Genomic DNA, 24,468 nt, shown 5'->3' on the forward strand with positions numbered 1-24,468 from the left:
CCTTCAGGATAGCTATTTTCTCTGTTTCTGATGCTGGTTCTTACCCAAATTTACATTTTGGAAATCCATGTTAGAGGGTGAATGAGAGACATTTGGGGGCAACTGAGGGCTCGGTAGGGAGGGTGAAAATTCCGTTTGGGGGGGCTCTATTTTAGGTTTGTTTCATTCTTTTTATTTTCTCTTTAAAACCTCCACTCTCTGACAGGACAAGATGCCTATTGTTTCTTTACCTCTGTGTCCTCTTGTAACAGAATGAATATTACTGTAGGTTAGACTTCTTATGGAAGAACAAGTTCAAAAAAGAGCGAGAGGAGATAGAAACCATGGAGAACTTGAACCGCGTGCTGCTGGAGAACGTGCTCCCTGCACACGTAGCTGAGCACTTCCTGGCCAGGAGCCTGAAGAATGAGGTCAGAGAGGCGGGGCTGATGGGGAGAGGCGGGGCCGGTGGGGAGAGGCGGGGCCGGTGGAGGGAGGCGGGGCCTGTGGGGAGAGGCGGGGCCGATGGGGAGAGGTGGGGCTGCTGGCCAGGGAAGGGCGTGCGCTGGCGAGGGCCAAAATCTCCTGGCAGTGACCTAGAGGCCTGTGGCACTTCAAACATGTCAGTGTTCAAAATACTCGACATTGGCCTGAATGTGTCCATTTTCAAGAGTATGTTGACTGGCCGTATAGAGATCAACTGAGAATAGTGAGTTAGACTCTCCTGTGAACATCTTAGCATGAAGTTGATTCATTCTTCCTAGTTTTTCTTCCCCAATCATGTAAAGTTCTGAACGTTTAATATGAGGCACTGGGGTTCCAAATATGTCACACAAGGGGTCACCACCCTCTGCCTAGTGTGGGAGGACGCTTCCTTACCAGCGTGCCATCAAGGCCAAATCAAGACGCACAATCACACGGTGCATCCCACACTCCGCTGTTTCACGGCTCATGACTTCCCCGAGAGCCTTTTAAGGGTCTTAGAATGTCAAGGATATGAGATAGAATTTAGGAGTTGGCCACACAGGACAGATCAGAGACTTGAGACCATCCATTTGAATGGATAGAAATGGGAATTTCGTGGAGCATCTAAAGGAATGGATATTTAACTAGAGTTGGAGAGATGTTGGAGCATGTTGTTTCAAGGCTGAAATGGCTTGTGAAATGAAATGTCATGAATTGTCTTTAATGTAACTAAATTACAAGAGTCAGCAGATGTATCTACAGTGGCACTCTGTGAATTTGAGAAACATGCATTTGAGCACCCACTGAGGGAACGACCTGTGTTTGGTGCTGTGGAGTTTCAGAGATGTATGAGGTGCAACCCCCGTTCTTGGGAAATGTTCAGTGAGGACTTGGAGTGGATGAGGGACCCGGAAACCTGCAGATGGATGAACTCGTTAATAGATAAGCTGGACTTTGATGACACCAATGCAAAGAGCAGCGAAGTGAGAAGGCTTGGAACGGTATTTATCTGTAACATATTTAACGTTGACGTTGAGAAGAAAGTGCCAGGTGGTGGGCAGGGACTGGACCTTATCACTCTGTGGTCTTTCTGGAAGCGTGCTGGGCATGGTGGGCCAGTCCAGGGGCCCCAGCAGGTCCCACCGTTCCCTTCTCTATTGCGTCTCCTGGTGTTCTCTGCTTTCAGTAGGTTATTCAGCATCTTATTTACCTCTTGGTCACACACAGTGAAATCATTACATCTATTAAAAAGGAACCGTCTGTTTTCATTAGCAGTTGAAGAGCTTGTTTGTGTCTATATGTCTAGCTATCAATTCAGGTTATAAATTCATCTGTTGCCCCTGCCCCGGGTCAGGCTGGCTCTGGGCCTGGTTACAGAGATGAACAGGACAAGGCGGCCTCATCCCCAGCAGGGGACAGAATCCTGTCGTCTCCAAAGGTGCTAACTGCGTAAATGCAGGAGTCCAGAAAGTCCACCACTGTGAGCAAGTGACTTCGGAACCAGAAAAGAAAGCGCTAGAAACTGGCAGAGAGACGCAGGCTGCAGAGGGGGAGAAAAAGACCATTCCAGGCTTCAAGGGGCTACTTCTGTCCAGATGACAAGACAGTGCTTCGTTCAAGACCTTAAAAGGCCCAGGGTTCAGCCCTAAAGCACTTGGTGACCTCTTCTGCCCCCTCCTGACGTCTCCCGAGGCCAGACCAGGGGAATCGTGGGTTCTCTCTGTTCGTTCCTGTTTGCTTGACTTATTCTAAGCAGGCCTCTGAACGCAGTTGCCCCTTTGGAAATCATAAGGGAAAGCAGATGGGGATGGAGAGTGAAGTCCACAGGCGGACAGCATGGGCTCGAACCTTTGTCCCAACATTTTCTGTCACGGTAATGTGAGCTGCTTCCCCGGCCTGAGCCCCGTCTCCCCGTGAGTCAAAGGGGAATTGTGCTTTACTTTGCACAATTCTTAGGTAGAGTGTGGGATGTTACATGTCACACTGAGCATCCGTCCCTCCAGCTGAGGTGGACATTTGATAGAGCAGGACCCGGAGTTCCGTATCCATGCAGGTGAGACATACCCGGCTGGCAGGCAGCACCAAAGCACCAGTGGACTCATCCACTTACCGAGGGGCCCTACTGTGTGCCAGGCCAGTGACCCTTCTGCAACTAGCACGTCATGGGGGCTCCCAAGAAGGGGGTGACATTTCCCTCCAAGTTTCCTCATCAGTGCCGCGAGTTTAATCATTAAGAACACACACAGCGTCTTCTACAGCCTTCACTGCCCACGTGGGGCCCGTGGGGAAGGCTGCAGCGTCAGGGCAGCACCGCGCCGTGGGCTTGAACCCCGGAACGGGCACCACCTCACTCCACCGGCAGTTTGGGAACTTTTCCGAGACAAAGTAGGAATCGGCGCGTTTCGACGAAACCAGCTCCGGACTCTGTTGCCTCATTTGTCAGATCAGGAAGGTGAATTCCTTGGGGGCCTCGTCCGTGGCCTCATCGTGCCCGTGTGTGCACGTGAACCTGACTTAGGCGCTAAAATGATTTCCCCTGCAGTCAGTCAGCAGCCGTCCACCAAGCTCCCAGCTTATTCCTTCACTCAGGAGACACACCCCGACCCAGGCAGCCTCCTTTTCCCGTAGGAAAACGAACAGGAGCTCAGTTCCAAAGCTTTTCAAACGCTTACTGCCACAAACAGCTCCAAGTTCCCCTATTGCATATTAGGGGCCTCCGGTTTTCGCTTAGGAACCCCGATACCCTGGACATCATTAGATCTGCGCTTTCTAGCTGCTGACCTCACATTGCTCAGGGGGGTAGAGCGACACACACTGAATCTTAAATCGGGGGCACCAGACCGATGAGACCATCCTTGAAATGACCTCTTCGTACCGCACAACCGTGGGCTGCAAAAGTCTCTGTATTTCGTCAGACAACACAGAACTCCCCTGGGCTGTGACTTTCCAGATTTTACTGCCAGTTTTTGCTGGTTAGGTTAAATATTTGGGGAGGGGAGGGAGCTACTCAAGCAGCCACTGTAACGGTTGGGGATTTAAAAAATTACAGCGGGCCCCATCGGGCAGCCTGCGTTCAGGGCAGCCTGACGTCTGCTCAGCGGGACAGAGATGCCTTCCAGCCGCTGCTCAAGATCAGACCGGTAGTGAAAGAGAGTCTGCTGCTCCAGTCCTCACAGGGAATCCTGAATGCAGAAGAGAAGCCCCATAAAGGGTCTGAAGGAGAAGGAGAGCCCCTAGCCCACTGCCTAAAGGTTCTGAGGGCTCCCACCTGAGTCTCAGAAAGGATGGTTTTGTATTTGGGGGTTTTTTCCAAAATGCTTATAACCAGGTTATTACCAGGAGACTCCTTTGAGTGCGTGGCAGACTTCTGCCCGATCCCTCTGACTTCCCGACAGGCTGGATGCCTAACTTCTGTCACAGTCAGCCCTTCCTGTCCTCGATCGACTTCAGCCCTGGGCCAGAGAACCCACCTCCCTGACCTGGGGATATGTCATCCTAAGCTTGTGGTCCAGGCCAGGCAGGCTGAGGTGTTTCACCTCCTGCAGCCAAGCGGTGATGGGGTCTGTGCTGTTGAATAGCGTGGACGTGGTCCAGGCTGCTGGCCCCTCCTCCCTGTCAGGGCCAAATAGACACGCCCTGCATATGCACGTGCGTGCTCTCGCGCTCTCTCTCTGTCTCCTTCCCTGATGCTTCTGTGAGGGCAAGTTCTGCCCATTGTTGAACGCAGGGATCCCGGGGGAGGATCGTTTCTGGAGGATTCCAGACCCAAAGTGGGCGTGACAGAGCGTAGCCAATGCTGGGACAAGAGAGGTTCCTGGGCCCTGGCCAGCTTTCCTTACCTGCTGGGCCCTGCTTGGCCGTTGAGAGCAAAGCTCTTGTCCCGGGCCTGGCACTTCTTAGTTGTGGGACCTCGGGTTCCATCCTCACAGAAGCTATAACTAATTCCAAAAGCAATAATTCATGCAAAACTTTTAGAGCCGTGCCTGGCATGCAGGAAACGCTCAATTTTAGTCATCTTTGAAGCAAATATCCCAAACTTCTGCAAAACTTGAGAACACTGCCTCCTGGAACTTACCAATATCTGTCAAGGGAGGCACCTTCCCACAGCTTTTCAGGGCCTGACTAGCGTGGACCACAAAACACACATAATCGCTTTGCGCTGTATCCTTATCTGACGGCATCACCTCCTTGGCTCCTTCTCCGTGGTGTGGGCTGAGCGCTTGCAGCTTCTGAATGCAGAGGCTGGCCCAGGGTTATTTTTAGAGCATGCGGTAGACAGGAGTGTGGCTTTCAGTCCCACAGTAACGGTTAATGTTCCATGGTTTTCTGGAACATTCCTTGGAACCATGACCTATGACCTTGGCCAGGACCCATGTTCACAAACAGCCTTTTGATTCTCCTACCCGCCGCATGCACATACAGAGGAAGCTCGTTTTCCTTCAGAAATACAGAGTAAAGAGTGATTTAATCACAATAATTCCACAAAGATCTTTATTTTGATTTAAAAGTGTTCACTGCACCTGTGTTCCAGGCCTGTGGGCAGAGAGCTGCTGTGTCCACCTTTGCAAGCTCCTCTTCTTCCTTCCCCAGGGCACTGGTTTTACTCAAAACATCCTCAAGCTTCTCCCGCAGCTGCTGACTGTCCTGACCAGGTTCGGGCCCTAAAGCCATTCGGACCCCGGTACAGAGCTCTGTGGCCCAGACAGAGCCCGCTGGTTTACAGAGCCTGCTCTCCAGATGGCGGTGTTTGGGCAGGAACATGTCTGAAAGGTCCCTTGAACAGATGTCCCAGCTAGCTTTGGTCACTCATTGAAAAGACTGCATTTTGTCGACCCTTTGCCGAGTCCCCGGTGGTCAGGGTTATGTGTGATTCTGAGCCGCACAGCCTCACTGCGGGAGAGCTGAGGCTTGATCAAAACAAGACACAGGTGTCAATGCGGGTTCAGGGGAATTCACCAGGCACACAAACAACTCCCCCTTCCCAGCTAACCTCCCAACACCCAGGCAGCTCCCGCAACGCAACGCATTCCTTACAGAGTCAGGCCAGAAAGCCACAGGCTTTCAGAGATGTTTTTGTGCTTTCTAACAATTGGACTCCCCCCCTGAATAAATTAGGCGTTAGCTGACAATTGGGGACCGAGGGGGGATGTGAAAGGTGGGAACTTCTCCTCCTCACTATGGCCTGAGTCAGCAGGAGAAAGCGCTGGTCCCGGAGTTTGGAACCCCGAGCTAGTGGCAGGTTCCGGCAACTTCCTAGGGCACAGCAAGCGGACGTCTCCACACCTGTGTGTAAGCAGCACCGATCACACTCTGTTTTCCTGTCCTTGTATTTGAGCTCCTCTCTCCAACTAGACTCTAGGCTCCTTAGGGCAGGGCTTGCGTTGCCGGTCTCTGTGCCCCCATTACCTGGCACGAAGCCTGGCACGTGGCAGGCCCTCACGGGGGGCTGTGCGTGCCTGTGTGTATGTAACAGCACGCTAAAGTGCATGTCAGCCCGTGACACCAAGAGACAGTAGGTCTCACATTCCAAAGAGGGAGCTCAACAGTGTGCAGAATTTACAAATGCAAGAGCTACACAACTCTGGACCCTTCACTCTCAGGGACACGAGGGCTGGGAGGGTAGAGGTTGAAAGAGGGACTGGGGACAGAATATAGTGAGAAGTGAGCCCCCTCCTAAAGGGACATGGGGAACCCTCCCTTTACCTCTTGCCTCATAAATAGACCATAACCACTCAGCTTGGGATGTGTACCTACGACTTGGGCCCCTACGTGGTCCTGGGGCAGCAACGCCATCTGGGGGACACAGATGACATGTAGGTTCCTGAATGCAGAGGGCAGGGGCTTGTTGGAGTGTCTGGTCCAAGAGAGTTGGGGGCTGCAGGTGGGGATGTAATGGGACTATGAGGGTTTGAGAGGACAAAGCCTGCTGAATGTTTCCAGGGACCAAGCCAGAGAAAAAGAGTTGGCATGGGGTCATTTTCGATCCTGTTTTGAAAAGCTGCTTGGAGGGGGGAATGGGCCCCAGCAGAGAAGCTCGAAGTCTAACCAGAAAGCCCGGGGCAGAGACAGTAGTCACAAGTAGGAGGGGAGTGCATGGTGCACATCACGAGGAACTTGGCAGGATGTCCCTTGTTGGGAGGAAGTGACGGAGAGTCTTCAAATAACCCATGAAAATGTCCACCAGGTTTAAGTTCCCTGGGAGCAAGATGTAGTTAATGGAACGCGTCCCTCCTCCAACAGACCCTTCTTTCTTCCCCTGTTCTCCACCCCTGGGTGCTTTGGAAAACCTGGCCAGCCAGCTGGGGAGGGTCAGACCAGAATGAGGAGCAGAGAGAGAGTAGAAGCCAACCGTGCCTCCTTCCCACCCTGCAGACACTCCTCCACCGCCCAGCAGGCCCACACTGGGGAAGGAGAAAAGCCACACATTCCATTGGGACCTGAGTTCTGACTTCTCGTTAGATTGGACACTTAAATTATTGCTGAGAGGACTCCTGTTACCTGAGAATGACAAAAAGAGTCATGGGGTTGTCCCAAGTTTTCATCCAGAGTTGGGAAAGACCTGAAGTCCCACTCAATAAACTGAAAAGGACAGTGTGCACAGAAATGCAGCTGCTTTGGGATGATTTTGCCATAACTTGAGCTTGTTTTGCAGAATGGCTACATGTGAGTGAATGTTGAAATGGCATCTAAGCTTCCACTTTTAAAGCTCAGCGAGATTCTTGTTGGCAGCTATGTTCTGGACAAGGGTCACCCGTGCTAGACCCCGAATTCCCAAATCTCCTCCAAGCCTTCCTACCTGCCCTACCCTCACCCCAGATCCTCTGGAAGTATAAGATAAGCTCGGGTCATCAGCCAATCAGCTTGTGGTTCTCTCTGGCCCCAAGCGCAACCCAAAGACCTGAGGGAACCTCTCATGAGTTTAGGGTATGGCTCTAAGCCCTGCACGTTTCATTAGCTCTAGTGAATTTGTAAAGCTTCCCATTTGTGAAGTTTCCCTGATTCTCAAGCATAGCCCTGTGGAAGCCCTGAGCCAGGAGCTAGGGGGTCAGAAATCCCCACTCACCCTTGGTGTTTCCTCAAAGCTCCAGGTGACCCATCTGTCAAAGAAGGTGGGTGAGCATTTTGCAGTCCAAGGCCCCAGTAGCACTCATAGCCTGTGGAGTGCCAGGCCAGGACTCCAGAGATTAGTCCTGGCCCCTAAGTCAGTGGGAGCCTTGGTGTGTCACCAAACTCCCCTGACTTAACAATTCCTCATTTGTCCTGTGATTCTTAATCAAGACTGCACAACAGGAAAACCCATGGAGTTTTACAAAGAGATTCACATGCTTGGAGCCCACCCCAAGGGCAAGGTTCAGTTGGTCATTGGGCGGCCCAGGTGTCGCCTTCTTGAAAGCCCCATTGGTGACTCTCCCAGGCATTCCTATTTGAAGACCATGGAATTAAATGACCCATCAGACCTCTTCCAGCTCCAACAACCTAGGTGTTCTGGGGCAAGAGTTCAGAGGACAATTTTGACAGTGTCAACCTGAAAATGTTTTATTAGACTCCAAACCAGTGTGGTTAAAATCAGCCCTCATATCCAAACTGTCAGTCAGTTCAGTCTTGCATTTCCTTATCTCCCACCCCCAGATACCCTTAAAGACCCTAGGGGAAAGGAGAAAGTCAAAGTGACGTGAGCTACAAGTGAATCGAGACCCCCATGCTGCCCCAAGTCCAGGCAGCACACTCTGTGGTCATCCAGGAAATGCAGGGTAAAGTATAAAGTGTAGCATTTATAAGAGTGACCTCTGCATCAGACTTGGTAACTGTGACCTTGGGAAAGTAATGTAACTGTTCTGTGCCTCAGTTTCCTCATCTGTAGATTGAGAATAAAAATACCAGCTTCCTAGGATTGTAGTCAGGGGCAAGTTAATGCTGGTGGAGAGTTCAGAGGGATGGGCATCCTGGCATGCAGTGGGCACGCAGTCAGTGCTGGAGATTTTTGTGTGTATTCTTGTCATTATCATCATTCCCCAGGTGGTCTCTCTGGCTGATGTCAGCAGACAGTGGGGAAATGCAGGGTACAGAAAATATATCCTTGCCTTGCTAGATGTACCCCTTTTCCTTAAGAGTAGAGAAGTCAGTGGAGTTGATACTACTTTTATGAAACGGACCTTTTTAACTAGAAGAGGCTTCTAGGGGCTTTTCTCTCCCCTGTTACCCTGACGCCCTGGCTTGGTCAGCATAACTGGTACCTAAGCTTGGCAATCACACCTGCCACAGGTCGTCTTCTGAGGATATGAGTGTTCACAAAAACAACTTTTCAGAGAGAGGAAGTACAGGTCTGCACAAAGAGCCAAGTCAACCATATGGAGAGCAGAATAGAAAAGAAAAACCTTGATTCTATTGTTCATGTATTTTATAGAGATTGTAAGGCAGTAGCAGAAGACATTACAAGGTGGTTGGCCCTGAGAACAGGAAGATGACACAAGTCTGTCTTTCCCCGGAAGTGGTTGTGACCTGCCGTGGGTTGCCATTGCCCTGATGTGTGTGTCATGAGACGTCAGCGGAGGAAGAGTGGTTTTTCTGAGAGGCCACCAAACCTTGGAGTTATGGTGCTGTTGAAGTGCTCACTCCCTGCTCAGGGATTCATCTGAGTGCCCCAGAGAGCAGAGCACACTGGTAACATCCATGCAGGGTAGACTCTCTCCCTCTTCCAGGCACACAGGAAACACCAGCCGCTAGCTTTCTTTCCTCCACTCAGAGGTTGCCATCTTGTGTAACAGAACTCTCCTCACGTTTTCTGGTGGAGGGAGTGTTTCCCATGATGCAGTGTGCCCGCATTGGCGCCTGGCCGTTCTGCCCGGGACAGGACATCCAAGGGCCCTGATGCACCAGCTCCAGTGTGAGAGCAGATCCTCCCGCCCAGGACCAGCCCCCATGCCCACATAATAACGCTTCCTTTATGAAATCTCCGCTGAACTTGAAGGTTTCACTATATGCTGGGGAAAATTATGTGTGGAAACACCTTGAAATTGTATTTACAAGACATTGTAATTTTCCTCAAGTCTATGGGTGAAACTGTGAGCTATAGTTTAGACTTTTAGTTTAGACTTTAGTCTATTTAAAAACAAAAGGAAATCCCGAACAAATATTTCCGGTGTCTAATGCAATAGAATAAGTAGTCTGAGGAATTTCACTAGTTCTCTCTGGTGTAATTAAGAAGTAACATGATGAGTTTCATCTGCTCCTTTCAGGGGACGCTGAAGAGGAACATTCCTGAAGCCTCCAGTCCAAAGAATGTAGGCATAATGAGTCACTTTAGGACAATATGGTAGCCTGGGAAATCGTTTTGTTTCCCTTTAGTTGTTAAAAGAATGTTGTTGTTGTTTTGTCCTAAGTGAGAAGTCTATGGTCTCTTGTAATTGTCTAAGACAGAGATGGCAGAGAGGGGTGAGTGGAAGGGCACCTCATACTAACTGGTAGTGACAATGGGAGTGCGGTGTTGACGATTCTCAGCCTGCATCGAGCTCACTAGAAGCCTTCACCTGTGATCAATGGCCAGTGCCTAAAAGGGGCCTGGGACCAGGATTTCTTTACCAGCCTTAACGTAAAGAAACACTTCCATTAGGAGCATGTTTGCTTCAAAGGTTTCCTAGTGCTCAGCCCTTCCTTTTCTCCTGGGCAGGAGTTATACCACCAGTCCTATGACTGTGTCTGCGTCATGTTTGCCTCCATTCCGGATTTCAAAGAATTCTACACAGAATCAGATGTGAACAAGGAGGGCTTGGAATGCCTTCGGCTCCTCAACGAGATCATTGCCGACTTTGACGATGTATGTACTTACCCTTGATGGGCAGGGGTGGCGTTCCTCTGGACTGGCACATTTGAAGTTAGTCCAACATCACGGCATATCTTAAAACTTGCCCTTTGACAAAATTTCTGGTGGTTGGCATTAAGCTTTTTGCTCTATTTAGGGCACTGACTAATTTTGGTGAGGCAAACACATATTATTTTTAAAGCTAATATGATTCCTAGAAACAGCTGCCAAAATCTGTTCAATAAAATATCTCTCCAGCAAGCCCATGAATTTTCTTGAAAGGCTTGAACTCCAAAGAAAATACTTGCCCATCTCTTTATACACAAAAAAGATAGTAGATTATTTGCATGTGTGTCTGTGCAAACTCCAAGGTCTATGTCAGATATCAATTTGAAGTGTACATGGATGGCATGCTTTGTTATTGAAAAAGCAATATGAATGTGGTAGAATATATTTTAGAAGGGACAAAGTGTACATCTTAGATGTTGGAATAGGTGTCATTTTTCAATTTTCTGCCTACGAAGGAAACAATGCACTTTGTCTTCTAGTAAGAACAAACAGACCTCTGGTTTGAAAGATATTGTTGTTACACCATTTTAACAATATTTTGCAAATATAGGAAAATTGACATCAGTGAACATAGGTTCATCATGATTGATGGAATTTTGAAATACAGTGATGAAATTATATAATATGATGGTTTCAGGCCGACCTTCTAAATGTCTTGTGGGACCTGTGCATTTCTCTGCTACCACCACTGTCACCATGAGGTTGACTCAAGACTCATGGTGAAGTAATGACAAGTAGAGATTTTCACTGTTGTGCAGGGTTCCACAGTGAAAAATGTTGGCGCATTTCCTCCAGCTGCTCCTCGGTAAAATAAATGCTCTCTAGTACTAGTGACCATTCTTTCAGGTTGGATTGCTCATGGAGATATGATCATGGGATTTGCTCACTTATCTTAGATTCTCTGACATGTGATCTTGAGCGAATCTCCTCTGAAAGCAGGAGTACCAAGGAAGGGTCTAGAAGATGTTCCCAGTCTTCTGTTCATACCTTTGTCCTGCTGAGCAGATACAGAACCTTCCAGAGTTTCCTTCGTTTGCTCTCTCCATCCAGTCTTTCTCTTCCCTACAGCTTCTTATCTTATTTTTACCTTTACTCCATCCCATGCCAAGGTCTAATGTAGTGGATGAGGAGGAGCCCAGTAGGAAACTGGTTACTGGTGCCAGAAACTGGGACAAAAAATATTAGGGTCAGGGCTGATGGGAGGGGCCATTCTAGATCTTTGTTCCCTCCACTCCAGGTTTTCAGAGGGCAAAAGTCAATCCTCAGCACTACAATTGGTCATAAATCACCCTCACCATGCAGGGAAGACCTCACTCTCTGAATCCTGATTTTGTATTTAGGCCTTTCAAACACAGAGTGGGGAAGTTTATTTGAGGCCATTATCACTCACATCATAATTTATCCTGTTTCCTTCACCAGCTAATTCTGAAAGGTAATTCATGTTAACTGGAAGTAAATCGTTATACTGCATATCTTTCCAAGGACACGCCCTTTGTGAGATTCACGAAGTGTTCTTTCCCCACGATGCCCAAGGTCGAAGGGTGAAGAAGCAGTGTCATGTTCCTGTGACTGAACTAGGATTTGAGAATGTCTCTAGAAAATGCTTGGCCTTGGGTCAGCACCCGACTGAGTAACTGTGTGATTGTCATTGCTCCCCAGCTGCTGTCCAAGCCAAAGTTCAGTGGAGTTGAAAAGATCAAGACCATCGGCAGCACGTACATGGCAGCGACGGGTCTGAGCGCCGTGCCCAGCCAGGAGCACGCCCAGGTACACACGCGTCAGCCGTACCCAGCACACGTGAGCCTCGGCTCTGCCCACAGGTCATCCTGGGACCAAAACGATCATTGCAGGCACAACCCAGACCTCAGTGATTAAGGTCTCATGAGAAAAGATGAGAATCTCGGAGGCTTCTGAGGGTCTCTTCACAGAACTTCTTTCTCTGGCAGACAAGGTAGAAAAAAAACCAACCAGTCTGGTAGCTGCTTGATACCAGATAAATATACAAGAAAGTTGATTAGATCTGTTTACTTAAAGGTGACTCATTATGGGAGGGCTCCTGGTCTTTTGATTTAAAACAACGGGGTCGAAAACATGCTGACCACCCAGAAATTTGGTTGAAAAGGTGATTTGGTCAAAATTGAGTATCTTCAGTCAACTAGGGTTTTTGAAGGGGGTTTTCTGTTATGTTGTGGTTTGTTTCTGTGTGTGTGTGTGTGTGTCTGTGTAGATATGCTTTGTTTTTGTTTTTCTTTTGGCCATTCCATGTGGCACGTGGGATCTTAGTTCCCTGACCAGGGATCGAACCCGTGCCCCCTGAATTGGGAGCGCAGAGTCTTAACCGCTGGACCACCAGGGAAGTCCCTAGATATGGCTCGTTAACTTGTGGGTCAATAACAAGACCCTTTTCCCCTCGGGACAGTGGGCTCCGTGACGGGCACTGGCTTGTTTGCCGCAGGGCAGAGGTGGTGGGTGCAGCACAGAGGGATGAAACTTACCAGAGCACAACTTGTTGGAGGTGGTTGGATTCCCCCAAAGAGAGGAAGAGCTCAGCCATTCCCTGACCCCCATGTGTCTAGCTTCCCCCCAACCCCGCGACCTCCCACAGGCAACCAAGAGAGGGACAGAGGGCCAGCAGCTTGCTCAGACAGGACCCACCCCCGGAGCATCAGGAGAGGGTCCTCTCTTAACATTCGTGGGCAGAGATGAGAACATGAAACGTCGGACTCAAGATTAACCCTAGCATTTTTCTGAGTGAGTGGGGTCATATATGTCCCTTCTACTCAGGTGTTGCTTCCAGATTGTTATTTTTTTCATGGGTATGAATTACTTTAGTAATAAGGAAAAGTAAAACAAACAAGCAATAAAAGAAAACTTAGAAGAATAGTAAGTTTTGAGCAGTACCATTCCAAGCAATCTTGACGCCTGACACAAAAGGAAAAATGGGCACCCCTGTTTACGTGGTGTTGTGTATCTTTCAGGGTTGGGTTTTTATTGCCAGAACATTCAAGTGTTGAAAAACTATTGGAAAGTTGGACAATAAAGGTATTAAAATGTACAACAATGTTTTAATTCTAAATACCTTATTTTTACCCAAGACAGAACTAATTAGATTTTTACTGTCCTGGCTTTAATGGAAGAAAACTTAATCCTTTTCAGCATCTTTAATGTTCTGAAAAAAATTAACGGTTAAAAATAACATAAAATTATGTACACAGGGACAGACATTTTTCCTGTTGCCTCGGGCTCTAAGACGCCCAGCACAGCACTGTCAGAAACTGTCTGATTAGTGAGCTCAGCTGCCATCATGAAGGCTGTGCAGCTTCAACAACAGAGATTTATTTTCTCAGAGCTCTGGAGGCTGGAAGTCCCAGATCAAGGTCCTGCGGGACACGGTTCATGTGAGGGCTGTCTTCCTGGCTTGTTGCTGTCTGCCCCTTTGCTGTGTCCTCACAAGGCAGAGAGAGAGAGATCTCGTGGGTATGGCTTCAAGATGAGAATTTGAGGGGGATCTGTGCAGTCCCCAGCCCCTGTCCTTCTTTAAGTTTCAGTGTTTTACTTCTTTCTGGATTTTTCTGCATTAATTTTGATTTTCTAAACATCGCACTAGGATATGATTCCTCATGCTTGCTGAGCTTTTCAGTGGCCCCCTTAAGTTTTGCAGCTGAGATGAGTGCCTCACTCTTCTCACCCTAATCCCAGACCCAATTCTGCGGCCTCTCAGCTGACCTCCTCTTGTGGCCCATTTAGGGCACTTGACAAAATCACACCTGCTCCAGAACTTAGCTAGTGACAGCCACTTACGGAACCCTTGGCAGGGATGCCCCGAGGCACATGAAGACCCACTCAGCATTCAGCGTCTGTGCTGGGCCCATCCTCCATCACCCCTCCATCATCCTTCCTCCATCACCCCTCAATCACCCTTCCTTCATCCCTCCATCACCCCTCCATCACTCCTCCGTGACTCCTCTATCATCCCTCCATCACTGCTCCAACATTCTTCCATCATCCCTCCATCACCCCTCCATCACTCCTCCATCATTCTTCCAATATCCCTTCTTCATCCCTCCATCAGCCCTCCATCACTCCTCTGTGACTCCTCTATCATCCCTCCATCACTGCTCCAACATTCTTCCATCACCCCTCCATCACCCCTCCATCACTCCTCCATCATTCTTCCAATATCCCTTCTTCACCCCTCCATCAGCCCTCCATCGGCCCTCCATCACTCCTCTATCACCCCTCCATCACCCCTCCATGATCCCTCCTCCATCCCACAATCACCTTTCATCATCCCTACAGCCGGGCTCCCTGGTCTCGACTCTGTCACCACCAGACCCTGGTCTCCTGGATCTTCAACAAATGTCTCCAGGCCTCTCCTCTCCCTTCCCATAGGCACAGCTTTCGGATGGCTTGTCCTTATCCACTGCCTTTATTTTTCACCTTTTCCTTCTTTGCTAACCCTCACCAATGCAGATGTCAGAAATTCCACTCCTAAAGATCAGGAAGTACTTCCAAATTCCAAACTCCACGTCGGATTTGCATTCCCCAAGCGATCACTCTCTGTGTCCTGTCTGTGGCCTCTGATACAGCCAGCCGTCACCTTCGCCCAGAAGTCCTCCCCTCCCTCAGCTTCTGGTTGGTTCTCTTTAGTGAATCCTGCCTGAGGTCTTCCTCTGTGGACATTTCTGTGTTCTTTCCCCAACCCCTCCCCTCCATCAGGGATCTCAGCTAAGACTTGCTCCACCAGCCTGTGTATCCGACTGCTGACAAAACCACCATCCACCTTCCTGACCACTAGGCCAAGCTTGGAGCTCACGTTTCCAGCTTTCCACAGACACCCAGCTTGCTAACAGCGCCCTCACCTTCCTCGTGTCCTTCCTACTCCCAGAACAGGGCCTCCACCATCTACCTCCACGCCCCGGCTCTGACCCGTCCCCTCCCTCTCCCTACAGTTTCCTCATCAGCCCTCAAACGTGCACTGTGCGTCTGTGCAGACAAGCACCAAGTGCTACTCATACACCCTCCAGGAGGGGTGCAGCCACCATCTGCATCAGAGGCCCTGTGGTGGGTGCTACACATGGTCTCCAGACACCTGAGGGAGGGGCTGGAAATCTCCATTTCCACAGGTGATTCTGATGCGCAGGAAGACACCCTGTTTTCAGATCTCGCCCATCAGCGGTGCCAAGGCTCCCACTTTCCTAGGAGCCTCTCCTGCACCCTGACCTGAGTCTCTTTGGCCTCACCCAACCCCCTGTGTCTAGATCCTATTTCCTTTCCTCCCACGTGCTGCATATCCTTTCCTGCTTTTGTTTAGACGTGTGTTTCTTATCCAGCATCCAAATGATAGCAGGGGCCGTGTCTTATGTGGTGTTCCCCAAAGTCCCAGCAGGGGGTACTGAACAGAGCGATTGCCCATGTCTGTTCAATGAATGATGGAGCAGCGCGTGTCCACCCTGCTTCCCAGCCCAGCCTCTCGCTTCCTTCCCGCCATTTTACAATCCTGCTCCTCCCCGTGCAAACGCTCTCTTTTTTTTCTCCTAACATTTTCGAAAACTTAATAAATGCCTCCTGAGCCTTTACTTCTAACAAGCCTAGGAGGCACCCCCAACCCGAGCCCATTTTACAGATGGAGAAACTGAGGCACAGAAGTGCAGTAACTTGCCCAAGGTCATAGAACAAGCGGCCGTAGAAGAGGGCTACAGAGCAGGGCTGCAGACCCGGGCACTCTGGGTGCAGGGTTCACCTCACCCTGCGCACAGCTCTCGTGCTGCTTCACCCCCTCCTCTTCTTCCCCAGCCCCCCACCACGTTGGCTTCTGCACCCGCGCGTTTGTACGCACACCATTCACCCAAGCACTCCTTCCACGGGTGCCCCGTCCCTTCTGCCCTCATCACTGGCAGCCACAAATCTGCCTTCCCAGCTACCCTTGAGCTGCATCCTGACCCCTGACAACCACCGCTGTTAATACATGAGTATTTACCTTCATGGTGGAGGGGAAAGAGCGTGGCCTTCACGTGAGACAGCTCATTCCCTACCATGGTAGCTAAGCTTTCTGCACATTAGCATCCTTTTATATACAGTGGGGATCCCACTCATATCCTGAGGCTGTGGGGAAGACATTAATATGCAAAATGCCCCACGGGAAGAGTGGGTAATAAAAACGCTAATAGCGGTAATAATACAGTTACGGTTTGTACACTGTTCCACGTATGGATACCATTGCTTCTGCCCGCAGAATAGGTAAAAGGGTGTTTGGACGTAAGTGAAATATGGCATCAGGTCCACACAGGGAGCTTTTACTCAGTACGAGCTATTTTTATTTAGAACATTTACTTCGAATCTTGGTAAGATCATCCTAGAAATAGTTTGAAATTCAGTGAAAATCTGAAAGGAAAGTTCATTATGTTTGATTGGGGGCATAGCATGCTTGAGAAATAATAATACAGATATAGTCTTTATGAAAAAAATGAATGTCCCTTTTGCCGCCTACCTACTTATCTCTCTAGTTAAAACCCAAAAACTTTCCATTAGTTGTTTACAAACAAAAAATTTTCTATTTATTATTCAGCCAAATATTTAGTTTGGCAACTAAACATATTCACCACAGCCAGATATTTAGTTTGGCAAAATATATTGGGTTTCTCAAGGATTCATGTGTTTTTCTTAAATTCAAAAAGAGGCAGAGCTGTCTGGATAGAAGAAGCCTTTTGAAAGTCAGCTTTCATTTGTAATTACCTCCACATTTTCTACATGCCGGCACAGGCTACTTACCCACTGGGAAAACGAATGCACAGGGGTCTATCAGCACCTAGTCAGAGCAGGGCTTTCTATCTGCCTTTGTTTTGCTTCATTTGTGTTCTCTTAGGTGAAACAACACGTTCTGATTTTAAGCTTAAAGACAACATGACTAGATGGTTGGTTGTATTATGTGTAACAACTGATTGTTGTTGTTGAAAGAAGCAGGCATTTGTCAAAAAATGAAACATTACATGGAGAACAGGCTTGCATTCTGACCACCCCCACACCCCACACCCCACACCCCACACCCCCACACCCCACACCCCACCCCACCCCCGCTCTCGTAATCCCCGGAGCATTCACCTGAAAAGTACATGTTCCGCGATGGAATTCAGGGTTGATAGAAATGGGGAGCTTACGCACCCCAGAGGCGCTTCATTTTAACGTCAGGACTTCACCGCTTCCCAGACCCATAGTAGCCCCCTGCTCCTTCCCAGCCGTGGCCTTTAGACCTCAAGCCATGATAGCACACTTGTGGTTACAGGCATGTTTTTCTTGACTTATGTAGACTTCTTGTAAAAGGACATCTCACTAAACAATAATCATCTCCAGTTTCTCCTGAAAATTGGTAGATCTCCTAATCTTCATTCCTGATGACAACAATCACCAGCTGAGAAGCAGCTGCCCCATCTTGGCACGTTCTCCCCAGTTTGCCACACTCCTCACCCCTCCCTATTGCCTCATTCCCTCTGCAGCACTCTGGAGCCTCCCCTACTCGCCCTCTGAGGGGATTTTGCCTGCCCTATCATTAAGGAAGCCCGTCCTTCATGCCAGAATCAATGATTAGGGTCTTAGCAATTACGTAAGTTGGTTTTGATCTTTTTAATACAAATTTTACTGAGAACTTAAATATGTCAAAACCAAAGTACAGAGATGAAAACTTTCATGTAAACCCATACTTTGATTACACCATTGCTGTGGTGAGCCATACCTCTAGCTTTTATTCACAATTTCAAATAGAGTGATGCCCATTGCCAGCGACACTTTGGAAGAAGTGACTTGTGGTGCCAGAAAAATGGGGGGAGGGGAGAGGCAGAGAAGCAAGAGGTGACAGGGAGCTTGTATTCCTATCAAGGTATGAGTGCTGGTGCTCGTTAAAAATTTTTAAGCTTTGTATTATTGCTCTCTTTTTAATTATTTTTATTTAAGAAATTTAAATTATTTATTTTAAATGAGTTTTTTATTTTATTTATTTATTCTATCAGAACAGATTTGACAGCAGGTTGTGGGCTGTGGGTAGTTACTAGTTTGTAAGCGCTACCTCTCACTCTGTTTCTTGCTGAGTTGGCCCCACAGACATACCGCTGTGGCTAGCATGAGGATTTCTCCATCATTCTTCTCCCTCCATCCCCCAGATAAGATCCCAGGCTCCAAGTGACCTAACTATGAGATGCCTACACTTACTCAGCTTATTAGCAAAACCGAGCTGACCGACAAAACTATGAGCAATAAACATTGCCCATCCACATTCACTGAGTCAGGCTAACGGTTCTGTCTCTGCCTGAGTTAGGAGCTGCCTGGCTTGACTGTTTGGGATTTTATTTAGCTAGTAGGTCAACCAGCATAGATTTTCTTTACCCGTTGGGGCAAGTGCCAATTACTTGTTAATGACTGCCCCTCTGTAATTGCCCTCCAGAGTTTATAGTCTGGAAAAAGTCATGTATGCAAACAGCAATTCCAATGCTGGGTAAGCCTGGGGATATTACAGGTGTCTCACCTGGGCTGCTGTAAGAAATTGCCATAGACTGGGTCACAAACAACATTTATTTCTCACAGTTCTGGAAGCCGGGGGGTCTGAGATCAAGTCTGCAGATTTGGCGTCTGGCGAGGGCCCTCTTTCTGGTTTGCAGATGGCCGTCTTCTCTCTGTGTCCTCATTCGGTGCAGATGGAGAGCAGAGAAAGAGAGAGAGGAAGCAGCTCTCTCCTGTCTCTTCTTATAAGGGCACGAATCCCATTCGTGAGGGCTCCACCCATGTGACCTAATTACTTCCCCAAAGCTCCACCTCCCAATACCATCGCATTGGGGAATCAGGCTTCCTCATATGAATTTTGGTGAAACTTTAGGACACTCCACCAAGTTGATCAGGGAAGAAGTAAGGGATCATTCTCAGATCTTCTGCTGCCAGTTTCTTAGTAACTAAGGCATATGTTGAAACTCATAACCATAGTTTCCTTTACTGGCAAAAGTAGAAGATAGTTTTGGTCTCTGCTGAAATGAAAAGCAATATCTCAGTGCTGTGTATTTTTGCACAAACACCAAAGGTATCGTGATGTAGGGTAAGTGGAGAGAGAAATGCCCTCCTACTTTAATGCTACTAATAGGAAACAAACACTGAAGGAAGAACCATCACTCTTCTCTATACACACTGAGAATCTCAAAGATACTTAACATTTCAGACACTTAGGTTGTTGTTGAAGCCACACATCAGTGTAGGTTGCTCAGTGTGTGGAAAGGGGGGGAAGTACTAAACTAGGGCATAAGGCAATTCCTGCTGACATTTTCCTCCTAGAAGCTTTTCATGTCAAGCAGAGTGATGTGCTTCTCTAACCTATCATGAAGGAAACTAAATAAATCCTGAGCCTCAGGGATGCAGGCTGAACGTGCTGCCCATATGAATTCATTCCATCTTAACCACAACCCTACAAGACTGGTAGTTATTGTTTCAATTCACAGATGAGGAAACTGAGCCCCAGAGAAGTTAAGTGACTCAGCCAAGGCCATGCAGCTGATGATTGTAGAACCTGGAGCTGGACCCAACTTTGTCTGACTCAAAAGTGCTGGCAATTATTTAGTGAACTTCCTACTTTCAGAAAAGTAGTGGTCACAGTATAAACAATGAAAATAAAGAAACGAAGAAAATAAAGAAAGAGGTGAATGGGAGAAGCGTGTCCATGGGAGATGGACTTGGGAGCTGAGGAAGCAGGATGGAGGGAGCTGTCTGAATCTCAGGTTTCCAGTTTAGGGATCTGAAATGGATGACACCATTAGCCAAAGTAGAAGAGTCAAGAATAAGAGCTGTTAATGGGAGAGTAAATAGAAATAATAGTTTTAGACTTACAAGTTTGAGTTTTCAATAAGGCACCCAAGTAGAATTCCAGTCATGCACATGGGTGGTGGCCAGTTCCAGAGCCATAAATGAGCAATGCTTGGATATAGTTTTCCATCAGCTGAGTATCTCTTAGACACATCATCCAACACAGCTGTCACCATTTTAGCAGCCAGACTATCAAGGAAAAAGGCTTACCTACTTGTCTACATGTTTGTGCCTATTTTATTTAAATCTCTCCCTTAAGAAGCTTACAAAAATGGACGCAATGCAAACATAGTTTTAAATTAATAAACTAACATGCGAGGAAGTTGAAAGATAAGATAGAAACAAAAATGAGGATGATGCAATAAAATGAAAATCAAATAGCATTCAAGATGCACACGGGGAAGGAGGCAAGCTGGTGAGGTTTATTTGGCTGATGTTAGGTATTGATACCTTAGCTTTCTTTTTGTTTCCATTTGCACGGAATACCTTTTTCCCATGCCCACACTTTCAGTCTGAGTGTGTCTTTAGATTTGAAGTGAGTCTCTTGTAGGCAGCATATAAATGGATTTTTTTTTTTTTTTTGTAACCTATCAGCCACTCTGTGTCTTTTGAATGGAGTATTTAATCCATTACCTTTAGAGTAAATGAAGATTGAGGTCCCTGGAGTCAGATTGCCCACCTGCAAAGCCACTTACACAAGTTATTAACCTCTCTGGGTTTCCCTTTCCCATCTGCCTAATGGGGATAAAGACAGGCATTCCTTCACGGGAGGCGCTGTGAGGATTAAGGACATGCATACACACACGCTATTGCCGTTAATTGTTCCGAAATTTCCAGCAGCCAACACAAGTGCAGTGCTTTAGTGTTCATAAGGCTCCCCTGGGCCCCTGACCCAGGCTCTAACAAACAGGCCCTCATAACCATTAGGATGGCTCTGTAGTGATCATTGCGCTTGGTGACTTCCTTATGGAAAACGGTTTAACACATTGAGGGGGGAGGTTGTTAGCTAGAACATCTCTTAATGCATATTTTAATCAGATGCATTCTTCGGTAGAGTGAGATCAGGTGGAGAACATTGCGTCCAGTTTAATCCAAGTTCACTGGATACAGAGGAATCCACAGATGACCCAGGAATCAGGCCATTTTCCATAAATATTATTTCATGCCTCCGAGTTTGGGTAAACACTGGGAAGCTGTGAGTTCCAGTCCTGCTCTCCAAAAGGTGCCTGAAACTCAGATGCCCTGAGCTCCCAGGTGAGGGCCCATCTCCATGCTGGGACACTCAGCAGCTCACCTGGTTGGGATGACTTTCCTTCAGAGAACTGTGAGGTCTGATCCGTTCTCCCAGGAGCCCCAGGCAGCAGAACTAAGTGCTCCTTAGACAGCAGTTCCGAATCTTCAGAATCAGACGAGCACCTGAACACAGCAGGGATGCAGTGGATTTTGATGGATAGAGGAAGGCGAGGAGGAAAGAGAGGAGAAGCCCGGAGCAGAGGCTTGTGTTAATTTCACCTCGGTCAATACCAGTCGCTTGGGTTATAAAATAACCTCGATAAACATGCATTTACTTTATGCCACATTCCATGCAGGTGAAACTTGCAAAACAAACAGCTTGCCAAATGTGTTCCAGGAAACTGAATGAGTGGTCTCGCTGTGTAGCTAGAAGTCAGTTAAATATTTGGAGATGGGAGAAATTATTTGGATCATGGAAGAAAGAGCTGTTTCAGGCTGTCATCAAACATTTATCAAAAGTTCAGTTATAAGGACTTCTTGAAGTGAACTGAGCTCTTCTAGAGACTGAGCATAATTTTCTCTAGGCTTTACTAAGCCCAAATGAGTCCTTGACGTTGGATTTAAACCCCACTCCCAGAGCTCAGCCTCTTCATTTATCACGGAGGTCACATCAAACCCGCATTTGAAGCCTACTACCTGGAAACAGATTGGGCAGTCATTTATCAGGCAGAGAGGCTTGTTTGCTGCACCTTGATTCCGTGAAAAGCAAACCATTTCTCCCATGGCCAGTCTGTGCTCCTTGACAGGACAGTTGTAATTTTTGCGGCACAGGATCCTGCCTGTTGATTTAACAGCTCATGCCTCCCGTCAAGGAGCAAGATGCTTTCCAACTGACTGCATATACCTCCAAATCATGTCTTCCCCCTAAGTCATGAGACAAGAGATATTAGCAAGCCCTGATGGAAAAGTGTAACTGTTCTTAAGAAATGACTCTCTGCATTTCCACCAAAGTTAGCTGACAGTCTGCTTCATGGTTCTAATATTTTAAATTGTTTGGTTTTGCTCCCACACTTTTAAGTTGCGGATTTATGGCAACACTAGTATTTCATCCATCTTCTTCTAGAATGATACAATTCACTCGAGGAAAGGAAGGAAGAAATCTTTATCTCTGAGCCAGAACTTTAATTCCTCTTCCCCCTTCATATATATATATACCTATATATACGTGTATATGTGTGTGTGTGTGTGTGTGTGTGTGTGTGTGTGTGTGTGTGTGTGTGTATATATATAAAGTTTAGTGCAGTGGTCTCAATTGGGAGCAGTTTTGTTCCCCAGGGGACATTTGGCAATGTCTGGAGACCTTCTTGGTTGTCACACTGGAAGGAGAGATGCTCTTGGCATCTAGTGGGCAGAGGCAGGGGCGCTGCTCAACACCCTGCAGTGTGCAGGACACCCCCCAACAAAGAATGAGCCCACCCAAATGTCAGCAGTGCCCAGGTTGGGAGGCTTGCTTTAGTGCTACCCCCTTCACTGGCATTATCAGAAGGCCGCGTGGGTCACTGGATCGCCCTCTTGCCGCGTTCCTCTTTCCCTTAGCTGTTACCGTGCTTTGCTCCGTCTTCCTGGCATCTTGAGTGGGCGGGTTCTGTCCGTTTTCCTTCCCAGTCATGCCCCCCGGAAACCCTCAGAGCTGGTTTCTATCTTCACCCTCCGCGGAGTACGGCCCCCACCGGTCACCGGGTGCCTCCTCTTCCAACGCCCCCGAGAGCTTTCTCCACCTCTGACTGAACTCCCCTGGGGCCCCGGGGATGAACACCTGTCCCAGAAATCACAGCGCGAGACCCGCGAAGGCCCCGTGTTCTGTCCTCTCAAGTATTTCAGGGGTCCTTTACTGAGCCCCGCCCCGTCCAGGCTGAGGGCCTCCCCCAGGTCACCCCTCTGATATTTTGTTTCTGTTTCCTCCCTTGGAGCCCTCGCCCACTGCAGTGGACACGTGAGTGGTGCCTCTGGGCGGATACTCCCCACGGGAGCATGCCTCGGCTTTGACCTTGCACCGCAGCTGGGGACTCTCTCGCTGCTCCTCGCGGACGTCACGCCCCGCCCGGCTACCGGACGGTCAACCGATGTGCAGTCTCTCATTAGACGTTTACTAAGTGCTTCTCCTGCACCAGGCACTTCGCTGTTGCGTGTGTCTGCGGGTTAACAGAACATAGTCTCTGCCCTTGTGGAGCTCACAGGCCAGGCAGGGAGACCAAAGAAAGACGGAGAGGACGTCCATACCAAGAGCCTGACGGCAGCTCTGGCGCTGCATTTCGGTTCAGCCTTCCGAAGCTGTGTTCCAAACCATCCCGTGCACCTAACCACTCCAATGAAAATTAATTTAAAAAATAAATAAGCAAGCGAGCAAATAAATAGAGAGTAAAATAAAATTATGCCCCCCAAAACTGGGGGACCTTCAGGACGTGTAAATGAATACATTTTTATAGGTGATATACAAATACTGATAAGGAATCTGTTTTTTAAATATAACCAAAAATATAATTTTCAAAAGGATGAGCTTCAAAAGTAAATACAAACAGAATAGGTGTTGCAAATTAATGGTAAATATGAATTCGTAACAGGAATCATAAATACAAATTAATAGTAAAAAGAAGTAGAAATTTCCGCGTATCTTCACCGGAAATCTTGGACTTTTCCTTCAGCTCCATATGGGTGATAGCTCTGTTCCTCAAGGGCTGATAAACCGCCCCGGGACCAGTAAAGGCAGAAAATGGTTACAGCCCCCGTGTAAGTCTGCTTAGGCTGCCGTAACAAAGTAACACAGACCGGGCAGCTAAAACAACAGACGTTTATGTTCTGACAGTGCTGGAGGCCGGAAGCCTGAGGTCAACGTGCCGACGGGGAAGGTTTCTTCTGAGGCTTGTCTCCTGGGCCTGTAGAACACCGCCTTCCCACTGCGTCTTCACGTGGTCTCTCTGGGTGTGTCTGTGTCCTCATCTCCTCTTCCCATAGGGACACCAGTCACACCAGATAGGTCATACTAACGGCCTGATTTAGTCGTAATTCCTTCTTTAAAGACCCTGTCTTCA

At 48.1% G+C, this 24,468-nt stretch overlaps 1 protein-coding gene across 3 annotated transcripts in view; it reads left to right on the forward strand.

The window, feature by feature from the left end:
• Nucleotides 1-24,468, forward strand: part of ADCY2 (adenylate cyclase 2) — a 441,592-nt gene that overhangs the window by 407,713 nt on the left and 9,411 nt on the right. For all 3 annotated transcript variants that reach the window (XM_059063263.2, XM_059063264.2, XM_067030781.1), the window contains 3 exons: nt 252-410; nt 10,112-10,258; nt 11,972-12,079. In XM_059063263.2, the coding sequence (XP_058919246.1) occupies nt 252-410; nt 10,112-10,258; nt 11,972-12,079 (414 nt within the window). The remainder of the gene's footprint in view (nt 1-251; nt 411-10,111; nt 10,259-11,971; nt 12,080-24,468) is intronic.

Source organism: Kogia breviceps, chromosome 4 (assembly GCF_026419965.1).
Source record: "Kogia breviceps isolate mKogBre1 chromosome 4, mKogBre1 haplotype 1, whole genome shotgun sequence".
NCBI lineage: Eukaryota > Metazoa > Chordata > Mammalia > Artiodactyla > Physeteridae > Kogia > Kogia breviceps.